This window comes from Emys orbicularis, chromosome 17 (genome assembly GCF_028017835.1).
Source record: "Emys orbicularis isolate rEmyOrb1 chromosome 17, rEmyOrb1.hap1, whole genome shotgun sequence".
Classification (NCBI taxonomy): Eukaryota; Metazoa; Chordata; order Testudines; family Emydidae; genus Emys; species Emys orbicularis.
Genome location: NC_088699.1, coordinates 1,479,914 through 1,503,912, shown reverse-complemented (window position 1 = coordinate 1,503,912; position 23,999 = coordinate 1,479,914). Strand labels below are relative to the sequence as shown.

The following is a 23,999-nucleotide window of genomic DNA, read 5'->3' as shown; positions in this document are numbered from 1 at the left end:
GCCCATGTGTCATTGCTTGGAGATTTTATGCTTGTAGGGTCCCATGGGTCCACAGCTGCCCTTACCCATCCTCATGCTCTGGTCTAGGGCCCTACCACCCTGTAGTTCCATCTCAACAAGACACCAGGACACTGAAGCAGAAGGGAAGGAGGGCAGGTGGGGGTGCACCCATGGGGCAACACATTTTGAAGAACCCTAGTTACTATATACATAACATCTCCTTTGTTGTCACATAGTTGGCCCTACGGGTGCACCACTTCATGTGACTCCTGGGCCGTGCCCAGACTATGGCAGTGGATGCTGAGGAGTAGGGTCTAATACTGATTGGAGGACAGCATCTGCTCTGGAAATATGGATGATAGCATAGAGCCTGGGAAAGGTGTGAATAGATGTTCAGCTGCAGCCTTACAGATGTCCACAATGGTTCTTAAGCAGAGCCCTCTGTGGACCATGCCCTAGTAGCATGAGCTGTAACCCAAGGAGCAGGGTGCGATCAGGACATGGCATAACAGAATACAGCCCAAGACCCATTTAGATGGCATGAGTCAGAAAAGCGAGTTAGCAAGCTTACTAGGGGACACCACAAGGCTCTGTCTCAGGCCACAGGCAGCTGAGAAGGAACTGGAGCGATGGCACGTCTACCCTTCCCTCTATGTCCTCAGACTGGCACATGAGGATGTGTAGGGTATAGACTTGGACACTGCTGCTGAAAATCTCCAAAGGCACATGGACACCCAGATGCACCCAAAGAAGAGCACCCATAAGGACAACTACTTGGAGAAGAACAACCCTTCTGGGTGGGGCCTGGTGGGTTTGGAGATGGCCAGCACTATTCTAGCTTCTGTCACAGAGGAGCTGTAAAGAGGAAATACATTACACCCACAGCTTAGCAATGCTGTCCAAACCCAGCCAGATATCGTCTCTGTCTAGCTTTCATGCCTCACCTACCAGACAGCTAAGCCTGTGTCTCTCCCACTGAGGTGAACCACGAACTGGGGCTCTGACGCTACCCTGTGTGATGCTCTCTGTGGTGGATCATGTCTTCTGGGTATTGCTCAACCCTGACATTCAACTTGATGAGAGGTGGCCAAGTTGTTATCAAACCATTCCAGACATGAAGGGCCCCAAGGCTGCTCCAGAGAGCGATTTGAGATTTTCTCCCTCCCCTAACAGTCCTGTTCTTAAACTCAACCTCCAAGTGTCAAACTGAGCAACTGCAATCTGGTTGCATCTGCCACTCAATTATTTGCAGCAAACATGTGGATGCCTTGACTCTGTCTAAACCCACTGCCCCAGATCCCAAAACCACCTTTCTGTAACAGTGAATTTGCACTCAGCTAAGGCCTGGCCGTGGACTGAGGTAGTGACTTAGATACCTAAGGGGATCATGAAGAGGGTGAAGGCTTTAGGGGTTTTGTACCCTCCCCTCCCTGGGAACTTTAAGCCATAACTTACACAGTGGAGCTAATTTTGCTTCCCAAAGAGTTCTTAAAAATATCATGGATTCTATTAAACTGGAACCCAACTTTCTATGTCTCCAAGCTGCTGGGAATTCATACAGATGTCAATACTGAAGGGTAGAGGCAGGCCAGAGGAGGGGAGGGATTTGTGCCTTGTCTCTGCCACGGCTGAGGCGGAACTATTTTTTTTTTTTAGCTACTTATGGTCTGTGACATGACTCGCTCCTTTCTGTACTGGGATTCTGCCACCTATTCCTGCCCTAAAAAGCAGCCCATCTAAAAGAAAAATGACTCAATCAAAATTGTATTACCTTGTCCTTATGCACATCAGCTCTTACTTGCATCACCATGGACATCAGAGAAAGTACAAATTTGTGCAGCTGTTAGCACAATGGGGCCTAAGACTGATTTAGCCGCCTTCCCAAGGCACTTCTGCAAGCACAACATAATGCTAACATAGAAATACATAATAAAAGCCTTGGGTTTTGTTTTGTGTTTACCTGGGTTCAGTTAAGAGCCAGGTGCACAGACCCCTATTTTGCATCAGAAGGGGTCAGGCCTGGAGTGTCCTGCCTTCCTTTGTTCTGTCCTGTGCTGGGAAAGAGTCTTTTGCCCCAACATGTCTCTGCACAAAGGGCCCATGCAATACTGCTTCTCTGCTGTACTCCTGGAAGAGGGCTGCTGTGAGATGGGAGCACAGGGGGTCTCTGGTCAGAGGAGACATGGTTCTAGGGCCGTATCTCCCCTAGAGTGCAGCCTGGTGGCTCACCCTCCCTTTGGTTTTACTGGAGCTGCAGCTAGAATCTGGCTTTTTCAGAGTTGGTGTCTTTATGTAGCACATGCTATTGTTACCAGCTGACAGCTCTTGGCTGAGTGGCCTTTGTGATTCAGCCATGTGTTTATCCCAGCTAGTGGCCCAGCCCAGCATGGGTTTCCATGGAAAACTTCCATCAAAAACAAGGAGAAAGGGAGCTGGAGCAAGAGTGACTCAGACGCAACTAGAAGATTCTGTGGGTTAAATGGGGGAGGAGGAGATATTTCATTTGAGACCATGTGTCTCTGCTCCTTGCCAAATGCAGACACCACGGGCAGAGAATGACCTCGTCTCTCCACACCTGCCTGCCTGCCGTGATCCAGCATAACTCCCCTCTGCAACATATACTCCTTCCTTCCGGTCCACATCCTCCTTTATGTTTCCTCTCTGCCCCCTCTCAACACTCCGCACGCATTTTCTCCTGTCTGCCCCCTTCCGGGCTGAGGAAACGGTTCCAAATACATTCCAGGCATACAGACAAGCTTGGACTCAGGGGTTTGAGTTGCGTAACTGTCTGTGAAACATGTTGATGATTTCCATTTGTACCATCACCCCAGCCTCATGCGTCAGCCTCATCACGTTGTCAGACACTTACTAGCAGCACTCTCTTGTTTATAAGGAAAGGCAAAGAGCTGAGTAAGAAGCTTGGCTTGTGGTTCTGGGTTTCGTATCAGCAGTGCCTGGAAACTCCTGGCTCTGTTCCGTGTGCACCCCATTGCAGGTGTCTGGGGCTGAATGGCTTTGGCAGATACAGAATTAGTGGGGCTGGGAATGGATCTAGACTGGGGACAGTTCGTGCTGAAATAAAATGAGAGTTGAAATGGAGAAGGGGTGGGATTGGCTGGAAGTTGTACCACAGCTGAGAAGGGGGATAGAGTAAGATGGGTGGAGCCGATAGGAAATGCGGAAGGACAGGTGGGGTTTGGAAGGGGATGGGGGAGGTTTCATTGGTTTGGACATTAGTCTCTTCAAGCTGAAGTTCTAGCTGTCTTACCTATTTCCCCTTCAATACTTTTGACTAGTGGGAGGAGAAGGCTGCAGACCTTTAAATGGGCTCAGTTCAGCTGAGGGGGCAGAAAGAAAGATTGCTCCCAACAGCAAAAGTGGGGCTTGAAATGGCAGCTCTGTTCATGGTAAGCGGCATGCTCAAGCCCTTCTCCTATGCAGAGCCATCACACTGAAGAAGAGAAGCAGAGCTGTCACCTATTGCCTGCTGGTCCCATGATAAACATGGACTCTGCTGTGAGGAAGCTCCCACCTTCAGAGACCTAGCGGTTAGAAGCCATTGCTGGGAACAGGAGGCAGAGCAGGGCCGCACAACAGAGAACCTTACACTACAGTAGTCACTGGTATCATTACACCAGGGCCATTAAGAAGTAAATACAAGCAGCCAAGAGACCAGAGCCATCCAAGTCACTCAAAGTCAAACCGTAAAGGACAGTGTGTGAAATGTCGTTGCCTGGAATCCATTAGCATTAGTAGTTCAGTCATTCCTTACCAGAACTCAGCTCAGGGAGTCCATTGCACAACTTGCTGACCCACCCTCCTCCTCAGGGAATGCTGTGCTAGTGACAGCAGTAGAGTCCTGTGGCCAGGCAGGCTTCTCCCACACCTCTGCCTCACCAACATGCGCCAATGCTGCCATGGACAGCTCCTCTCCAGGAGCCAGGGGAGGTCAATCCTTGGACTTTCTACCAACAGGCAACTAGCGTCAACAGTGGGAGTGATTTGGGGGATAGATCTTCCTCTAGTTCTTTTCCAGTCGCACTCCCCAAAGCTGTTCTGTGCTCCCCTCGTACACTGGCCTTTCTAGAGTAATACTCAAACTCAGGGCTTGAGTCTGAGCCACAGAGCAGGCTGCATGCATGGAGTGGGGTCTTTAATATCAGTTTTGTATTGCTGTCCACAGCTGAACACACAGCAAGGTAATACCTACTTTACATCAGACAGAGAGAGTTTTGAAGTTGTATTGTCTAGTTAAAGGGAGCAGAGAGCCAGGACTCTGGGATTACATTTTCAATTCCTCAGTGACTCACTGTGTGTCCCTGGGCAAGTCACTTCCCTCTTCTAGCAGCACTGACTTTTTGTAAAGCGTTGTGTTATCCTCGCATAAAGGGCCAGGTTTGTAAGGTGTTCAGGCACCTGCAGATAGGTACCACACAGGTTTTTCAAAAGTGCCTAACCCCATGGGAGTTGTAGTGCTTTAAAAAATCCTACTAGGTACTTATCTGCTCTTCACATGCCTCAATACTTTTACAAACCAGCCCGATTTATATTTTTGAAGGGAGGCAGGTACAATAGAGTTAAGAGGCATGTGCAGATCCTTACCACACACAACTTTGGTTCAGTTCTGTTCAGGGTACAAGTGAAAGTTGGTTTGGTGCTTTCTTCCTGGTCCCCCTTGCTCCACCCTGACAAGAGCTGTAGGGTAAGGGGCTGTAGGTGAGGGTTGATGTGCACTGGCCTGCACTATTTAGCACAGGGCTAAAGATAAAGAGGCAAGTCAAGCTCTGTTGTGTTTGTCTGGAGAACCCAGTAGAGACAGGAGGCAGTTGTTATACTGCAGCTCAGGGGTGGGAGTTATTCTTTTAATTCTTAGTCCATGAAAATTGCTGCAGACACAGGTAGCTAGACTGAAAAATTACATCTTTGAAATAAATGACTCAAACTTGGTTTCTGCAAAGTGCTTGTCCAGCTGCAGCCCTTTCGTAATTCAGAACAGCTCAGTGGAATGCGCAACACCAAAACAAAGAGCATCTAACGGTCTCTCTGGGCCTGTCTCACTCTGAAGTGCAGGCACCCCTTAGAGCAGAGCTACTTCTACTGTGCATGCAGCACTCCCTACATCCCATCTCAAAAGCCTTTAGAAAGCGGAGCCAGACTCAGGCTAGGTCTACACTACCCGCCTGAATCGGCGGGTAGAAATCGACCTCTCGGGGATCGATTTATCGCGTCCCGTTGGGACGCGACAATCGATCCCCGAATCGACGCTCTTACTCCACCAGCGAAGGTGGGAGTAAGCGCCGTCGACAGGAAGCCGCAGAGGTCGATTTTGCCACCGTCCATACAGCGGGGTAAGTCGGCTGTAATTACTACAGTGATTATGAACTGGCCACCAGTCAGGGTACAAATGCTGAAAACACAACGTTGGATACAGTTTTAAATCCTGCACTTAGCACAACTACCACGAGAGGGCAAAATGCTCCTATCAGCCAGAATCCTGTCACAGCAACCGAAGGCACCTTAGCATAGATCTGCCTACCACTCTGAAGAATTGCAGGACTTTTCCTACCCTCATCTAGATCTATGAATACATCAGCAGTACTGTGTGGTCTTCAGGGATCATTCCTGGACAACACTATTATCTCCCCCTTACAGCAACAACTGGGATTTCTTCACCTGCTCTACAGCTGCAGGGCAGAGATACCACAATACTGTCCTGTTAGCACCTAGAAGAGGGTATGAATCTCATCTGTGAACTGGGACAGCATCATCACTGTGATGTTATCTCTTCTGTTGAGAGACACGGGTTGTGTTGCTCTGGAACAGGTGTTTTCAGAGAATCCTTTTAACAGAAGCTGTTGACTCAGGCTCTTTTCAGAGAAGTACCCTTGGCCTCAGATACTGCAGATTCCACTTCAAGAGTGGCTAGTACAACCAGTGTGAGATGTCCAGCAGCCCCCAACTCTCCCCCCTCCCCCCCCCCTTTTTTTTTGAATGAAGCTTACTGTATGTTCCAGGAAAATGTCTCAGCCAAAGATCTGGCCTAGGTTTGGCAAGCAGGACTGTCACACTCAAGGCTCTTTCTTTGAGAAAATGCACTTGATATGGGACAAACTGCAAGGAGTGAAATTACATCTAGCTCCTCAGGGCTGGATGTGCACAAGAACTTAGCTAGGAGGGGGAATGTACCAAATGCCTTGGCACCAGCAGAGGGGCAGATGGAATCTTTTCTAGAGCTAGAAAGTAGCAGCTTTGGCAAGGCACCAAGTTTGGCCAAGTAGCTGGTTTTCTTTGAGGGGACCACTTTGGGGCATAAAGGCTATGTGAGATCCTAATGCTTTGAACCAACCCCTCATTCTGTGTCTCTGCGGACACTTTCTCTGGCCAAGATCTGGGACTCCCATTAATACCACTCAGAGCAGCCAGATAAGTCTCCACAGAGACCACAAGAAAAACTACACAGCAGACTTGTGTGGCCTTTCCATTATGAGGCTCCTCATGCTAGTGCTTTGATGCTCTACAAAATGAGATTGCAGAAAATGGGAAAGAGGTAAAGAGCGAAGGCAGGGAGGGTTTAATATTTTCCTGAGTTATTTCACCAAAGAAATTCTGGATCTGAAGTGAGGCAGCAAATGCCCTGTCCTCAGCCCATCCAGGTGGCAGGAGAACATAGGGACCTTTGGAACCTACGCAGACACACGGACGACAGCTCAATTGGAGTTCCATTTATTATAGATCATATCACCAAATATCCATCTCCTGTGACAAAACTCCACCTGGCCTCACATCTTCTGTGCTATAAGACCCATGATAAGAGTTGTAGATTTTTAACACCAGAAATAGTATGATCATTTAATTTGTTCTCCAGTATAACACAAAACATTTAATTTCAACCAGTGCTTCCTGCACCAAACCCGTAACTTCAAGAGTATCTTTTATAAAGCCATCTAATATTTATTTTTTTAAATTTAGTATTGATTTAGAGTCCATGTGCCAGAGAATCCGCCACAACCCTAGGTAAAATGGTCTGATGGTTGTTACGGTGTTAAAAATTTGTGCCTTATTTCTAGTCTGAATTTGTCTGGCTTCAGCTTCCAATTACTGGATCTTATTATCGATTAAAGAGCCCTCTGCTTATCAGAAAGCTTCTCCCGGTGTAGGTACTTCTAGACAGTGATCACATCACCTCAACTTTCTCTTGGGTCATCTAAGTCAACGGAGCGCCTTTAGCCTCCTCCCCTCCATGCCCAAGGGCAGGTCCCTCCTCTTTTATTTCAAAAACTTGCCCAAAAACTCAAGATAGGCTCTCTTCTGGGGTGCAGAGGCAGGGACAAAGTGTCCCCCGGGATGGGTGAGGACTGCTGGATCGACGAAGTGGGAAGCCAGCTCCCTGCTCAGTCCTGGCGGGATGACCCGGTCTGTGTCCCCCAGCACATGGAGCGTGGGCACGGCAATGGGCTCCCGGTAGAAGCTGCTGTGCGGGGCAGCCCGGCTCTTGAAGCCGGCCACCACAATAGCGAACTCAAAAGGGAACCGCGCGTCTCCGCGCTGCTTCAGGGCGCAGACCATGGCCACCAGCGCCGCGCCCTGGCTGAAGCCCAGCAGCCCGTCGAAGGGCCCGTGCTCCGCGAGCGCCCGGGCCACCGTGTCCAGGGACTCGTCCAGCCCCTTGCACGCGGCAGCTTCCTCCAGGGCGTCGAACGTCTCCTCCCGCGGCCTGGAAAACCACCAGCCGCGGGGCTCGGCGTCCTGCGGCTCCGGGGCCGGCGTCCTGCGGGGAGAGAGAACACCGGGCCCAGGCTCCAGGGGCGGTACCAGGCTCTGCCCGTCCCGCCCGGTTCCCCGCCGCTGCCCCGGTACGTTACCGTGCTCGGGCGCAGGCCCCGGGACCGGGTGGGGCGCGCTCACGCTCACCAGCTCCGCGCGGCCCCGCAGCGCTTTGCGCAGCGCCCCGGTCCGCTCGTGGAAGCTGCGCTGGTTCTGGCGGTAACCATGGAGACCCAGGAGCCGGAGCGGCCGCTTCCCCCCGGACATGGCGGTCATCGGAACCGGATATCCGGCTTTCAAACAGGAAATGCCTATGCCCCGCTCTGGGCGGAACGAGCGTTGCCATGGGGCTGAATGGGGGTTTTCATTGGCCAGCGCGTGCTGAGAGGCGGAGCCAGGGCGGTCCAGCTGTGAGGGGCCCAGCCGGGGCTGTCAGGGCTGGGACAGGAGCCCCCAGCACAGACCCCCCCCCCCCCAACCTGCGCCAGGCCGAGGCCGAGCCTGAGTTATTCCCAGCCCCCCCCGCTGCACCCCTTGGTGGGGCAATGGGCCCTGGGACCGGGTTCGCCCCACCAAGGGGCCCCGTTCCTTGGCCAGCCTGAGCTCCCCCAAGCCGGTCCAATACAAGCGATGACCTCACCCAGCCTGTCAGTCTCTAGGCAGCCAGCAGCCCCCTGGGGCCAGGCCTAGCTCAGAGTGGGGGGGGGGGGGGGGCAAGGCTGGGATAGCAGGGGGCCGTGGGTCAGGAGTGAGGGGCACCAGCAGGAGCCCAAGGCTGGGATAGTTTTACAGGGCCTGCCCTGTCCCTCTCTGCTGGGAGCCCCTCTCTATCCCTGGCTCCTCACCATTTATCTCCCACCACCACCCCCAGCAACGCCACTGGGGACAGAGCAAAGACAACCACACAGAAGAGGCAAGTTAACATGGGCTCTGACAGAGATACGGGGCTTGTTTCTCTTCTCCTTTAGATCAGTGTAATCAGGAGCTAGTGATAGCAGGTGAAGGCTGCTCTGTGAGTAGAACCAAGGCCCCGGGAGGAGAGCCCACATCTGCCCACATGTGAAAGGACTCTGGGGCTGGAGGACACTTTATTTCCAAGTTTCAAAGAGGATTTTGCAAACCATGGAAGATGAAACACAAAGAGACAAAGAATCTGTCCCTCCACTGTAACTGGCAAATGTATCAAGGTAACTACACTGTGTAAGTTAGGGTTCACTGCTGCCGCCAGGCTGAGCCTTGATGTCTACACACTGGGGCTGAGGCACCGAGGGGAACAGAGCAGTGTGTTGGCCTAAAATCCATCTTCCCCAGGCAGAACACAACCGGAACCTCGCCACTGCTCCCAACTTTGTGCTTCTCAACATCCCATTAGTGAGACTATGTCCGAAACCCAGCAGAGTTGAAGGGCCTTTGCGTGGCCATTTCCACCTCTCTGTAGTACACACAGTACATTTCAATGCAAATTAATCATGGTTTGGGCACAGCTGTTCCTTAACGGGGGATCTCAGTCCAGTGCCCAGGGAATGGTTCCTATCACAGAAACCACTGCTACAGCTGGTTCTTTCAGGCAGCCTCCGTGGAAACACTTCAGGCTGAATGGGCCAGACACTGAGAGATGGTTCTCCAGGGCAGTGAGAGAGTGGCCCTGCCACTGCCTACTCTGTACCTGTTCTGGGTGCCAGTCAGTCAATCTATAGGGCTGTTGATCTGGCCCATTTCACCAGCTCTGAAGTCAGAGACAGCCCTTCCTGAGAGCAAAGCTGGGAGCGCTTGTTTCCAGGCTGGTAACTGCAGGGCTGTACCTGCCGATATCCCCATTGTTTGGGGGTTCAGGGGTGCTCTGGCTGCAATGGGGCCTTGTCTTGACAGCTGCAGTCGGTGCATTTCTTCCCCACACCAGCATCCACTGGTACCACAGGTTCAGGCAGCTTCCTCTACGGCCGAGAGAGAGAGAGAGAGAGACCATTCAGAAGAGGATCCGTCCCCAGGGTTCTGCCAGCACCGTGCTATCATCACACCTGCTCCCTAGTCCCAGCTGCTGCTCTTGAAACGCACCTGCCCCACTCCCCTTGTGGCCCTTATTAGGTTATCTTGGCCTCCTTTCCATCCCCTGCGGAAAGCTCACGTGCTGGAAGTCGTGTTCTCAGCATGGATTTATGGGCACGTTAAGCCTCCCCTCTCATTTCCTAGGCAAATGACACCAATAAATGCTCCTGCATTGCCCTACAGTGAACAAGTGACAGGCTGTGACACAGCCCTTTGTGCTGCTCCTGCTTATCACACTCCAGACAGGCACCCAGCAGCTGCCACTTGTTACAGAAACAGCGACAATAACTCAGAGGAGCGCCTGCTCCCAGGCCTATATCTCAGCGGGAACAGCCGATACCGATCAGACAAGATTGCTGCTTCTCATAGCCACTCCAGTCCTGCTGGCCCCTTAAATCACTTCCCAGAAAGTCCTCTAGACACCAGCTCCTTGTGCTAGGGTATTGTGACATACCCAGCGAGAGCTGGGAGCCCTGGTCTGAGCCTACCCCAGAAAGCATCCAGCTCTGCCACACATGGTGGGAGCAGGAGCATTGACCAGTGGGGTGAGCTGGCTCAGCAATGACCCCAGAGGACTCTGCTGGGCCCCTCCACCCCAAAGGGAGCTGGCCTCTTGGGAAGCCACAGCAAGCAAAGCTGCTCAGCATCCCTGCCACACACAGCCGCAGCATGAGGCCAGCATCGGAATGGGCTTCGGATTCAGAGCTTGAGGCTGGAAGTCCTGGGTCCATTTGCCACATGACTTTAGGTGAAAGTCTGAGCCCCTTTCCAGGCCAACAGGGAGCGTGAAGGAGGGGGGCGGCTCCGGCTGCCGAGCACTGGGCCGACACCAAGTATTTCATTATCACCAGCCACTGGGTGGTGCTCTCAGCTCACGGCAGAGCCCAGGCAGCGCAGGCTGGAGGGCAGCTTCCTTGTCAACAGGAAAACCCCAAACCCAGAGAAGCAGGAATTAAAGCTGTCCCAAGGGCTGGTGTCTTGTTGCCCAGGGCTCTGGCACTGTCCCCTCCGTCCCTAGGGAGTACTGGGGCCACCAGCTGGGGGGCAGAGAAGGGAAAGTGCAGGGCCAGGGCCCAGCTCCCTCCTGGTCCTGTCTTTGTCCGCACACAACAGTACAAAGCTCTGGGCACCTGCCCAGTCCCCTGGTGGTCAGGTGCAGGCAGCACATGGTGTTTCTCTTGTGCACAGCAGCAGGCCGCTGGACTGCCTAGGGTGAAAGGGGAGGGGTGAGGCTCAGGAGGAGCCAAGGCCTTGGCTGGGGCAGGTTTGTGGCCATGTTCCCCAGCATCACCCCAAGAGAAACGGGTCAGGAGGAGGCAGCAGTGAGAGCTTGTGTCGCCCCAGGGACCCTTCTTCCTTGCAACCCCATTGCAGGTGCCTTACCTGCGTTGGCCGGCTGGTGCCCCTCTGGGGCTGGTGGCTGGCATGGTTGACTGTCCAAGGCCCCAGGGACTGGCCGGCGTAGAAATCCATGGGGTAAGTCTGCTGCCACTCGATTTCCTTCAGAGCCACAGCAGCCTGGATGGGTGCAAAGTCATGTCACCACAACAAAGGACCCAGCATCCTCCACAGGAGAGTCGCATGGAGAAGCGACCAGTGTACCAGCCCCTCTCAGCAGATGCCGGGGGCTCAGACTGCTCCACACATGCACTTTAACGACTTAGTAAAATGGTTAGAAGCATTAAACTCCAAATCAGAGTCTGCAGCTTTCTGAGGTGCTTGGTACTAAAAGGGCACTGCTGTGGGGAAGCTCGCAGCACTGGGGTCCCTGGCTGGGCACTGCTGTGGGGAAGCTCGCAGCGCTGGGGTCCCTGGCTGGGCACTGCTGTGGGGAAGCTCGCAGCGCTGGACTGCATATTAAATCATGACAGAGCATTAGGAACAATCCAGGTGCTCGCTCTGATGTGGTGGGGGGAGCAGAGACGACTGGGAGCACATGGAGAACGACCCTGCAGCGCTTGGTGTGATCTGCAGAAGCATGTGGAGGCGGCCCTCCCACTCAACGGGACACGCAGACCAGGCAGAGAATTACAAACGTGTCCATAAATCTTCCCTAAAATAATGTGGTGCTGGCCCCTTAGTCCCTGTCTGCAGCGATAGGGGCGGCCCAGTCACAGCCAGGCTCAAAGTTCCCCTGCTGTTATTTGTCTGTGCCCGGCTCCCAGAGCCTCTGCCTTCCTCACAGCTCGCCTGCATTGGGCCAGGCAGTTGGTGGAGGAGCAGGAGGCATTTGGGGAGCTTGGGGCCGGCTGGGCAGGGCCGGAGGTGCACCTGATCTGTGCAATGGAACAAGTTCAGCCAAGGGAATGTCTGTTCTGGGCCCTGAGCCTTGTCCGTCGGGTCCACCGACTCCTCTCCCTGCGGTGCTGGGCACTGGGGCGAATTCCCGTCCCACCTCTGCCAAGGCGAGACAGAGGGCTGCCGGGAACTTCTTACCTCGTAGGGTGTGAGCAGCGGCTTGCTGAAGGCTCCTCCCCAGTCAATGGAGAGCCGGGGACAAGCCACCTGCACCCACCTGGAAGGGAAGCACAGGGGCCACGTTACTCACTTAGTTCAGGCCAGAGCTGCAGACAGGGTCCAACCACTGGGCAGGGACTTGCTCATACGCTGCCCGGTGATTCCACGGGCTAGGAGCAATGCAGCAGGTAGCTCCTGGCCCACACAGGGTGCTGGGCAGTCACCTGTGAGCAGTCGTTGCTGGCCTAGCTTGGCCTCCCCCGGTGGGGGTCCCTCTCAGACCCGGTCAGCTCCCTAGGGTGGGCGAATCCCCAGCGTGTGGGGGGCACGGGCCGCATTCGCTGGGGAGATCCTTAGGTTTTGGGGACCTTCAGTGGCTGCCTTTACGGCCACCCCATGTCTAAGGAGCTGCTGCCAGGGCCAGGGGCTTGGCCATTCAGGGCAGAGGGAGGAAGAGGGGCCCAGCAGACACGAGGGAGCTCTGAAACTACAGAGCAATTATCGTCCTTTGGAAAAGCCAGACCCTCCAGCTCAGTGTGACAAGGGCACTGTCTGCAGGGGCCCGGGGCTGCCCGCCCCCTGCCACAACCCGCTCAGCTAAGTGGAGGAAACCTGCGAAGCAGCAAACAGCACTTGGCGTGTTTATTTCAGCTTGGCCTGGGCTGCATCCCCGTCACCAGGGATCTGTCCTGCTCTCCATCATGTTTAGCCGAGTCCAGCCGAGCGAGAGCATCGCACGACGCAGCCCCGGCACCCGGGAATATTTCAGAGCCCAGGGTCAAACATGCAGGGCTGGGAGAGGCTACTTCCCGAGCACAGGGGAACACGGCCTGGGGGCCACCCCCCGAACCACTCCCACAGCAAGGGAGGGAGATCTGCAGGCACCTCTCACTGGGCAGTGGGGGCCCACGGCCAGGAGAAAGGGGGTGACCCGCTTCTGCGGGGCGGCTCTGCAGACACTCGCATGGGAGAGGATGGGAGGGGACGCGGGACGGCGCCCGGACAAGCCCTGGAGAATAGCGATGCAGCGAAGAGGACCCCTGGGAGGACAGGCGAATGCAGAGCCTGCCCCACAGAGCACAGCGGGTGGGCGGCTCCACATGGACACGTCTTGCTGAACTAGGGCACGGGGAGGGGCTCGTGGCCACATGGGATCCCAGAGCTGGGGGGCCTGCTTAAGTCCCCTGGGGGTCACCCCTCTGACCCCAGCCAGGCATCTCCAAACTGGCTCCTGCCCCCAGCTACCGGGGTGGGGGGGCCCACACTGGAGCGCATGCTTGGTACCTCGCCACTCAGCACCACGGCTGCAGGGGATGGGGGGGGCAGCTGGACCCGCTGGGGAGGGTGGGGCCTTGTGGCTTCCTGCTCAGGCTCTATGCCGCAGCCCCCCAAGCCACTGCCCAGGAGTCTCCAGGAGCCAGAGCTGAGCTCTCCACTGACACTAACCAGAGCGTTTCCACGGGGCCTGCGCCCCACTCCCACGGCTGGGGCGGCACTGGGGGAGTGTGGGGGGCACTGACAGACAGGAGGTGCAGGCCCATCGGGGGTCCCCACAACACATCATAAGAAGTTGGTCGGGGCCCTGAGCAATTGCTTGGCCTGCTCATGCCTAGGGCCGGCTCTGCTGACACAGCACCTGTGCTTGGACACCAGGGAGCGACGCTCCAACATCCTGGCGCAGAGACAAAGGCCTCGGTGCTCCAGCACCCTAATGAAATCACCAGGACGTGTCCCTGCCCCAAGGCCCCCTGGGAGAGACTCCTGCTCCTACAGTAACGAGACTGGATTTAAATTCAGCCCATTCCCAGTCCCTGAGGGCCCCACAGCAGAATGCGCCTGCCTCTGAGCTCCCAAAGGGACATGGGCCCACATGCCACTGACACAGCAAGTGCCTCAGGAGGCCACAGGGGCCTCGTACGAGACCATCACGCCCAACCACCCATGTGCAGAGGGGCAGCACCAGGCTGGGGTTCAGACTGGCACCAGGGGTCTGCCCAGCCAGCCCCACGGACTGGACGGGGGAATGAACTGGACATCTGGCACACGCAAAGGACGGCGCCTCCTACACGTGTGCACCCGCGTGAGGACTCCGGCCCGGGCCCGCCTCCCCCCGTGCAGAGGGGCAGACTGGGACCTGCCTTGGGAAGAGCGGTTGCAGGGTTATTCTCCTCCTCCGCAGCAGAGGAGACAGGCCAGGGCTCGGGGCTGAGGAGGGGTCACTCTCACCAGAGAGCAGGGTCCAGCAGGGAGGGGGAGCGAGGGATCCCCTGGGACGGCGCAGGGGCTGTGATGGCGGCTGTGTGAGGAGACCAGGTGAGACAAGATCCAGAGGGCCCGGGGGAACAGGGCAGACACAGGCAGAGCAAGGCCCACACTCACGCATCCACGTCGGCGAACAGCTGCAGCTTGCTGGGGAAGATCTCTGAGAGCAGCACCCTGACGAATGGGAGGCCGAGGGCTTGGAGCCGCCCCTCCAGGTGCTGTGGGGAACGAGACATAGGGAGTGTTAGGAGAGCCCCAGCTCGGCAATGCCCGTCAGGCAGGCAGGGAATGTGTCATTCCCTGGGCAATCCAGCCTCCGCTACCCTGACAGGAACCTGGGCAAGGCCCTGCCAGAGCAAAGGGGGGCAACGAGCAGGGGAGGGGCTGCCCAGTACAACTGGGAAGGGCCTCAGGAGCGTGGGGGGCCTGACCCCTGGGATGGGGGGGTGGGGTAATCGATACCATAAGGCTCTGGAAGTCCCTGGTCCCTCCAGCCATCACTGCTACAGCAGGGAGAGCTACTGGGGGACGGGATGGGGCCCATTAGACAGGAGACTGGAGCAGTCCCACCTGAGCCCCATCTGGAGCCCTGGAGAGGGGACTTCTCTCTACCCAGCCCAGGAGCAGCCCAGACAGCAGCAGGACAAGCTCCCCCACCCTCACTGCCCCTCCCAGGGGCTCTTCCCCAGAGCCCACCCAGTCCCTGGCCTCTCTGCAGGACTGTCAGTTCCTTGGGACAGCACATGGGGGACACTGGGGTGCATCTTCGGCAGCCAAGCAGCTGGAGCCCAGACCCCATCAGCCCCAAACAGCAGCTTTGCTCAGCTCCACCCTCAACACTCGCAGCTGAGCCTAATGAAGTAATTACTGTTCAATGACAACAATCTGTTCTCGTTAGCAGCAGCCTTCTCCTCGGCTGCCTGCAGCAGGGACTGGGTGGGCTCCCCTCCATCCTGGCCCAGCCATCACTGGTCATTCTGCCTCGGTCCTGCCTTCTAGCCATCATGGCCTTTGCCACAGCAGCCAGGGAGAAGGGATGATTTAGTTGGGGTTGGTCCTGCTTTGAGCAGGGGGTGGGACTAGATACCTCCTGAGGTCCCTTCCAACCCTGAGTCTATGATTCTAAGCCGCAGGCAGCATCATCCTCTGTCTTGACCCGTGAGAGCCCGAGCTCCCGCAGGCCCCAGTCTGCTCTTCCTGGCATCGTCAGCTGAAGGGCCAGCGAAGCCTGCAGCCACTCGTTGCATCGGCCCAACAGGGAGCAGCTACTAGCCAGCGCTGAGGGAGCAGGCTGAGAGCTGAGCCGGGCATGGGGCTGTACACGCTCGCCCTCCGCAGCACTGCCAGTGCCCTGCCCCCCGACCCAGAGCAGCCCCCATGCCAGCCCTGGGCCCTGCCCCAGAGCACCCCCATGTCAGCCCTGGGCCCTGCCCCCTGCCCCCGAGCAGCCCCCATGCCAGCCCTGTGCCCTGTGCCCTCCCCGATCCAGAGCACCCCCCATACCAGCCCTGCTCCCCAACCCAGAGCACCCCCATGTCAGCCCTGTGCCCTGACCCAGAGCAGCCCCCATGCCAGCCCTGCTCCCCGACCCAGAGCAGCCCCCATGCCAGCCCTGGGCCCTGCCCCCCAACCCAGAGCAGCCCCCATACCCCAGCCTTGGGCCCTGCCCCCTGACCCAGAGCACCCCCTGTGACGAAGTGGGACTGTTCTTAATGTTTCCTCTGAATACTGTGTGGGTGCCTCAGTTTCCCCTATGCATTTCTTAAGTCTCCAGTGTGCATAAATGGCTGACCTCTGTCTCCTAGCAACAAATGGCCAGGGCCCTTCCCCCCTTGCAAGGGGATAGCTAAAGGTGAACAAAGAGATCAGGTGACTTCCTGGCCCGGGAAAGAGACAAAGGCCAGAAAGGAGGGGCTGGAGAGGGTTTCAGTTTGGGGCTGGCTGGGGATGGGAAGTGAGGGCAGATGGGGGTGTCTGGCTCGTGGGACCCCAGAATGGATCCGGCTGAGGGATCCGGTTCTTTGTACCTACAAGCTCTGTTTTAGACCGTGTTCCTGTCATCTAATAAACCTCCATTTTACTGGCTGGCTGAGAGTCACGTCTGACTGCAAAGTGAGGGTGCAGGACCCTCTGGCTTCCCCAGGACCCCGCCTGGGCGGACTCGCTGTGGGAAGCGCACGGAGGGGCATATGCTGAATGCTCCAAGGTCAGACCCGGGAGGTGAAGCCGTGTGAGCTTCTTGCCCTGAAGACAGTCTGCTCCGAGGGAGAGGAGGCTCCCCAAAGTCCTGACTGGCTTTGTGGGGAGCAGTTCCAGAGCATCGCCCGGGGACTCCGTGACACCCCCCAGCCCCACTCCCCCAGCCACTTCAGCGCTGCCCCCCCAGTCCTGATGCACCTCCCCTCTGACCCCAGCACCCCGTTATTCTAGCCCGGCAGCTCCGCCCACCCCACCGGCCCAAGAGCTGCCTGCTCGCTGGGGGCGGTTTTGGGACTTGGACTCGGGAGACAAGTTGGGGGGGTTCACTCATGTGATGGAAGTGCTGGGGGGGGCGCTCTGGGCGTGACCCCAAGCTGCACGGTGGGATGTGGGGTGGGGGCACCCAGGGACACAGCAGGTGCCTCTCTCCCATCACATCACCATGGCCTTAGCCAGCTGTGGAGCTGCTCCGTGCTGTCCTGCGCTAGCCCTGGGACGCGTCGGGCAGGGCCAGTGGGAAAAGGATCAGGCCAAGACGGGGCAGGAGGTGGAGTCCCAGCCGTGGAGCTGCTGCCATGCCTGGAACTCAGCAAGGAGGCGGCACTGCAAAGCCCCAGCCCCGCCTGGCCCTTGGCACAGGGCCAGGACAGGGGAAGCAAAACCAATCCCAAGTTCACGTCACTAAACTAAAAATAGCTGAGAATTAATTGCTGTGCGGCCAGCGCAGGGCTCGCGGGGCTGGCTCTCTCCTGCGAGGGGCCTCGGCACTGGCTCCCTCTCATCTCCTGCTAATTGTCCTGCCAGCTCTGCTCCCGAGCTGTAGAAATCCTGGTCGATGGCGATCAATGGGCATGAGCCAGGGCCACGAGGCGAGTCACTGGCCAGGTGAGATCCCCTCCCTGCCCCACTGCACAGTGAGGCCAGGGGGATGATGGGCAGCCGCTCACGCCGGCCACGCAGGAGGCACAACCGGGCAAGTGCCAGGGCAGCAGCGGGGCTCGGGGGGGGAGAGGGGGGAAGTGCTGCAGACCCCAACACGTGGTCCTGAGTGGGGCCGAGGTGGCTCCTGGACGGCAGGGAAGAGGGGGCAGCAGCAGGTCCTGGAAGGGAGGATGGATTCTGAGAAAAAGCCAGTTTCTCTTTCCTGCTCCTGGGGCGCAGCGAAGCCCTTCGGGGGATCTGACTCCACAGCAGGGCTGGGGGGAGCCTGATCCCCAAGCCAAGCCAGCTGCGGGACAGGCACATCTCTGGAGGTACCTGCAAGATGGAGGTGGAGCCCTGATGCCCCAGGGTCCCGAGAATGAGTCCCCAGCTCCGGGCGCGGGCGGCGGTGCGGATGGCCTCCTGCCGGGCATGCTGCATGCGCTCGTGGGTGTAGTGCTCCCTGGAGAAGACTTTGCTGTAGGGGTCGTACCTGCGCAGAAGACAAAGCTGAGGGCAGGCACGGCTGGCAGTGCCCAGCAGTTCGGCCCCTCCCTAGAGTCAGACCCTGGGGGGGATCGGGACCTCCAGGGCGCTGCACTCACAGCTGCCCACAACTGACACAACATTCGGGGGGGGGGGGTGTGTCTCTCCCCGCAGCAGGGAAGGAGGGGGGCTGACCCCCTGTTCCGTCAGGGAGGGGCCTGGACACAAGCACAGGTTCCCTTGCTGCTCTGGGATGAGCTCTCTGCAGGCAGCTCCAAACCACGGCCATTCCTGTCAGTCACAGGTCGCTGGGCTCCCCTCTGACCGCATGCTGGGAGGAGAGGGGACCGGCTAACTACCCCTCCTCCACACCCCATGGGGGGCAGCACTGACCCACAGGCCTGCCAAACCCCCCTCTCCCCTCCAGGAGGCACTGACGGCTCCTCCGACTCGGCTCCTGGCAAGGCCGGGCTCTTTGTTCTCCTGAGGTCCCTGGCCCTGAGGCAGCCACCTCAGGCTGATCCGTCAGTGCCAGCCTCTCCCTGCCAGGCGAGGACAGTCTGGGGGAGGTGCCCTCTGGCCCGGCCCAGGTACGGGAGCCTGCCTGGACGGTCCATTGGACCCAGCAGGCCCGGTGGTGTAAGACTGAGCCCTTCCTACCACCCGCATTACAGGGGGAATCAGCCCAGATGCTGTGGGAATGGGTTACTAGAGAACGTTCCCAGCCAGTGGCCCGTGGCGCTCTGGTCAGCTCCCAACGCAGGGCAGAGTAGGGCGTGCGTGAACAGAGATCCGGCTCCTCTTGGCCCGGCCCCTGGCTTCAGCCCTGCCAAAGGCTGCAATGCACACAGGCCGGGACACTCGCTCTCCTGCTCTGTCATTCTTCCCCCTCATCAATTATGAAGAAATCTTTGATTTGTTGCTTTGTTTGACGAAGAGAATTTTAATCAAATCCCACTTGGGCTGCAGCAGCTTCCCCAGCCCCATAAACCTGACGTACGTCTCCCGTTAGTAACAAACGACCTACTAAGAAATTCAGATTTCACAAAATGGGCCAGCCTTTCGCTCCTGATATTTCATCTGCTTTCAGCAGCCTCATCATCACATTTTATGGCCTCTGCCTGCAGCAGCCGGGGAGTTTAATGGCTGCACCTCAAAGAGCTTTCACAGGTACTTGTCAAAATGTTTATATTCAGCCCGAGTAAATGGCTGGTGTTCATCTCATCAAGCCCGACTCCCCTCTGCACCTCTCCCTCAGCCCTGGAGCCGCTTGTGATTGCTCCGTGAGGGCTCCCCCACACGACTCCACTGCCAGCCACGTCCGCCTGAGTGCCCAACACCCCGTAGGAGGCCAGACCGTGCTGCTGGGACCTGCAGGGTGAAGGCCCAGGGCCTGGTTCTGCTCCAGGAGCAACAGTTGGCTGAGGCCATGTCTGCCTGTCCAGCGCAGCAGCGGCAGGCTGGGCCAGTACAGCTGGCCGCTGCAGCGCGTCTGGTGAAGACGCTCTATGCCGACACTCTGTGTCCCGTTGGCGTAATAAAACCACCCCCGCGAGCGGCAGAAGCTGTGCGGGCGGGAGCTCTCCTGCCGGCATCGCGCAGTACAAGCGCTCATGTCAGTGTAATGTATGTCGCTGGGGTGTGTGTGTGTGTGTGTTATACAACATAACCTGTAGTGGAGACAGAGCCTGAGAAGCCCATGAACAGGGTCTGCTCCTGGTAGGCAAGTTTTGACCCCACTGCCTCTCTCCTCGCCCAGCCACGCTGCACCCGGACCAGTGGTGGTTTGCAGAGCGCTGGCTGCCGGCTTCCCCACCTCGGCTCTGGCAGTAAATTGTATTAAAAAGCTAAACAAACATTAAACACTTCCCAGCATCCCTGCCATGGGCTCCCATGGTGGGGGGGGGGGCAAAGCGGGGCCAGGCAAAAGCCAATGGGAGGGGAGCCGGGTCTGAGCGACAGCCAGGGGAAGGAGAGGCGGGATGCCCAGCCAGAAATGGGAGGGGAGGTATCCACAGACAGTCTGACTATGCCCATGCCAGGAAATCCCATATCCACTCCCCAGCAATGCCCCCAGTGTGAATGTTGGTGACCCCTGCAGCCTGGCTGGCTCCAGTACCTGTAGGCGGGAACTCCGGGGTTGGCAATCATGACAGATTCCAGGTGGAAGCGCCCATCCCCCAGGTACCTGCAGCAGGGAGAGAAGAGCTCAGGGACGCTGCCAGCTGACTCCAGAGCACTGTCCCAGAGCTGGGGACGTTTGGTTCAGGCCGCTCTGACTGCCGGGTGGCTGCTGCTGCATCTCAGCGCTGGGTGCAGGAGCCCATACCAGCCCGTGCTGAGCACAACAGGCACAGAGCAGGCAAAGCAACCGACTACGGGCTGGGTTCAAGCAGCCCTGCCCTCTGGGGCTTGCAAACAAAGCCTGTGAGGCCACATGGGGACCAGTCAGCGCCAGTGGGCAGGGGAGAACCAGCTCATGCTGGCAAACAGTGAGAGAAACCTCCCCCCGTGCACGCAGCTGGCGAGGGGATGGGACCGCTCTGCCTGGCATGCATCCTGCACTCACACAGCAGGGCAGGCCACCCTCGTTTTGTCTGACTTATAAGTGGCGCTCAAACAGCCCTGGAGTGAGCAGGATGAGGAGCATCACGTGAGCCGTTATGGGTTGAACACACTCGGCTGCTAGCGGCAGGCAGGCAGATCTCTGCTGCCTCCTTTGCTTTAACAGTGTCACATGCAGACAGTGAAAGAACACGAAGACGTGGCTCTGGGGTCCCCGAGTTAAGGTCAGGGCTTTGCGCCTGCTTCCACTGGTAGGGAACGGTTTGCTGTGACTGTGCCAGGCCTCTCCATGTGTAACACACCCACCTGCACAGCAATGGGGCTGGCCCTCCTCACCACTCCTGGCCCAGCCCATAGCTAGGTTCCAGGGGCCAGGCCAGCATAGCTGGTGCTGTAAGCCCGGAGTGTAGACGCAGCCTAAACCAATGGCAGGGGGGTTTCTATCGCTGTAGGAACACCCCCTTTCTGCACGCTGGCAGCCAGCTCGCTGGACGCGTCCACACTGGGGCTTAGGTCCTCGGGGTGTAGATTCTTCATAGCCCTGAGTGAAGTAGCTATGTTGACCTAAGTTTTAAGCGTAGACCAGGCTTCCATATGGAACAGAACCCAGCCATCCTAAGCTGCCCACTCCCAGCGGCCGCCTGAACATTTCAAAATGTGCCCCTGCTGGCCCCACTGATGCAGTGGCACCTGGACACTGACCCGTCTCCTGCGTACCACAGGTAGGGAAATGAGTCAGGAGCGTATTTTAAACAACGCGATTTCCATTCCTACCACTCCACCTGGGGCTCTCCCCGCCCCCCGGCCAGCGCACTTCACCACCGCTGCCTGGGTGAGCGCCCCCTGCTGGAGCCAGGAGAGGCATCCATTCTCCACCCAAAAATGGATTCCTGCTGCTGGACTGGGGCAGAGAGGGTGAGTCAATGTGCAGCCTCAGAGCTGCTCAGTAGCTACGTCTGGTTAGAGACATTTCTGCTTCCATTTCTAATCAGATTTCAAGTCAGCAATTACATTTCAAAGCCTTTCATTCAGCTGCCCTAATGGAGTGAGGGCTTGGAAAATGAATTCAGACGTAAAACTTGACTAGATTTTGCCCTTAATTGGAGAATGACATTTTGGAAGATCAAAGCTAATTTGTCTGGAAAAGTTAGCCCCCGAGACGGGGCTAAATAAGAAAATAACAACTCAGACAGGAGCCTGTGGAGTCGCGCAGGTACAACAGCCAGTGCCACAGCTGGGACTCACCTGCAGCGGCTGTACACCCACATCTGCAATGGAACAAGAGCCCAGAAGCTGCAGCCACTGGAGTTTCTCTCCAGCACTAGGAGAGGGCAGGGCCAGCGAACGGGGTTGGCCTTGAAAAGCCCTGGTCTACATGAACATGGTGCGGAGCCTGAATCCCCCTCCCTGAAAGGGTGGGAGGGCGGGAAACTAGAAGGCAACACATTTAATACTGATCGAAGGAAACCCACGATTAGCCTGCGGAACTCACTGCCACAAGACATGACTGGGGCAGGAGCTCCACAGGACTGCGGTAGGAATCAGGCATTTACATGGCTAGTTCCTTTAGGCAGAATGAGGATTTACTGGACAGCTCCGAGCCCTCGAGCCAGGGCCTGAGACGCCCATTGGCTGAGGAGGCGTAGGGGACACCCCCTTAAGCAGCGTGCCCCAGACTTTCCCAGGCCAAGCCCTCTTCAGGAAATGAAGCCAATCGCGCGTGTCCCCCCCCAGACCACGTGGCCACGCCACTCTTCAGTTGTTCCCCGGGGTGTGTGTGTGGTTCTTGTTGCCTCCTTTGGAGCCGGTGACTGGGATAGAGGAAGCCCCTCTGGGCGGCGCTGGCAGTTCCTGTGTGCTGCTCACCACGCTGTCTACAGCACCCACCACAGCCACCCCCGCTGTGCCACCCTGGTGCAACGTGCCCAGAGCCGGCCAGCCCAGAGTCGGGGCAGCTGCAGTACAGCGAGTCGGAGGGGCCATCACTCAGTCACAGGAGGCCTGGAGAAGACGTCTAATGGCTCTGTGCTGGCTCTGAGGCGTTAGATTCAAGCACAGGCACCAGGCGCTCCCGAGGCTCTGGGGAGAGAGGAGCAGCGCAGAGCGGAGCCTGGAGCCCGGAGCCCAGGCCGGGCAGGAGGAAGGGAGGCTGGGGCCCGCCAGAGGTGAACTTGACCAGGGAAGAGCAGCAGGCACAGCTTGGGCTCCTGCCAGAGAGCAGTGTGGAAGGACGGGGTGTGTGTGAGGGGTCCTCCCCTCCCCACAGCCCTGCGCACGGACGGGCCAGCATCCGCCTGTGGGCTGGGGTGAGACACGCCAAGCTGGCCTCCGGGAACATGCCCCCGGCTACACCCCAAGAGTCACCCCAGCCCTCCCCCTCCCCGCATAACGGGCCAGCGATCCCGACACAGGCCGTTCAGTCGCTGCGCGTGCTAACCCGAGGGGGTGGGTACCACCCCGTCCCACTTCAAGCTCCCAGGCGGGCTCAAGGGGCAGCATGAGCTGTGGGTCGCCTGCCCCACACATGGATTGCCACTGAGGGCATGGCCAGCACAGCTCTGCCTGGGCTCCCCCTGGGGTGGGGTCGTTTATTTATTTATTCTGCAGCTCACTGTATTCACAGTACATTAAGCATTTCCATTACCTAAAATAATTAGGTGATAGGAAGCGAAGTGCTCCCTCTAATTTGCTGTCCTTAAATAAAATTAATGGTGCTGTGATGTTGGGGCCCAGCCATTCGTCTTCTCCAATTATCTGCCCGCCTTTCCATCTATTATCTAGTCTGATCTACGACTCAATTATTCCTTCTGCGTTACAAGCACAAGCCACTCTGTGCAGAGCCTGCCAGGTGGGTCCTGTCTCCCCCAGGTCTGGAGCACGGGGACCCACCTCTGCCAGATTCCCACCCCCCTGGCACCTGGAGCGCAGGGAACCCCAGGCTCTGCCGAGGTTTCCATAGCTCCCAGACATGCATGGGGCTGTACAAATTGGGGGAGAGGCCTGCTCCAGGCACAGGTTTTGTATCACCTGAACTAGAGGACTTAAAAACACTCATCGTTGAAGTGTTTGCAAGGAAGCAGAGCTATATAAACCCTGGTACTTACACAACGGCGTCTGTGTCCGGCCCCAGTCGGGGAGACGTGCAGCCCAGGATCTCGCCTGGCGAGAGCGGCTTGCACTGCGGGATGCTGACCTTGTACTCAGAGCGCAGCGCCTGGGAGGCCGCCTGTGGGGAAGAGGCCAGGGGTCAGATACCAAACGTGGAGGACGGGGCTTCAGGGTGGGCTGGGCTGAGAACA

The 23,999-nt window shown here is 57.4% G+C and overlaps 2 protein-coding genes across 2 annotated transcripts in view; both read right to left on the bottom strand.

Annotated features, from left to right (window-relative positions):
• Window positions 1-6,971: 6,971 nt before the first annotated feature.
• On the bottom strand, window positions 6,972-8,031 carry OVCA2 (OVCA2 serine hydrolase domain containing). Its single transcript, XM_065418424.1, has 2 exons — window positions 7,847-8,031; window positions 6,972-7,768 (listed from the first exon to the last, which is right to left on the bottom strand). Exons 1-2 carry the CDS (start codon window positions 8,029-8,031, stop codon window positions 7,267-7,269), a joined length of 687 nt encoding a protein of 228 aa, XP_065274496.1. The 3' UTR covers window positions 6,972-7,266.
• Window positions 8,032-8,845: 814 nt separating this feature from the next.
• DPH1 (diphthamide biosynthesis 1) overlaps window positions 8,846-23,999 on the bottom strand; it is a 49,410-nt gene continuing 34,256 nt past the window's right edge. The window contains exons 6-12 of the mRNA XM_065418380.1: window positions 23,805-23,926; window positions 20,255-20,323; window positions 17,986-18,142; window positions 14,647-14,747; window positions 12,247-12,325; window positions 11,194-11,328; window positions 8,846-9,698 (exon numbers count right to left, since the gene is read on the bottom strand). Of these exons, the coding sequence (XP_065274452.1) occupies window positions 9,594-9,698; window positions 11,194-11,328; window positions 12,247-12,325; window positions 14,647-14,747; window positions 17,986-18,142; window positions 20,255-20,323; window positions 23,805-23,926 (768 nt within the window). The 3' untranslated portion in view covers window positions 8,846-9,593. The remainder of the gene's footprint in view (window positions 9,699-11,193; window positions 11,329-12,246; window positions 12,326-14,646; window positions 14,748-17,985; window positions 18,143-20,254; window positions 20,324-23,804; window positions 23,927-23,999) is intronic.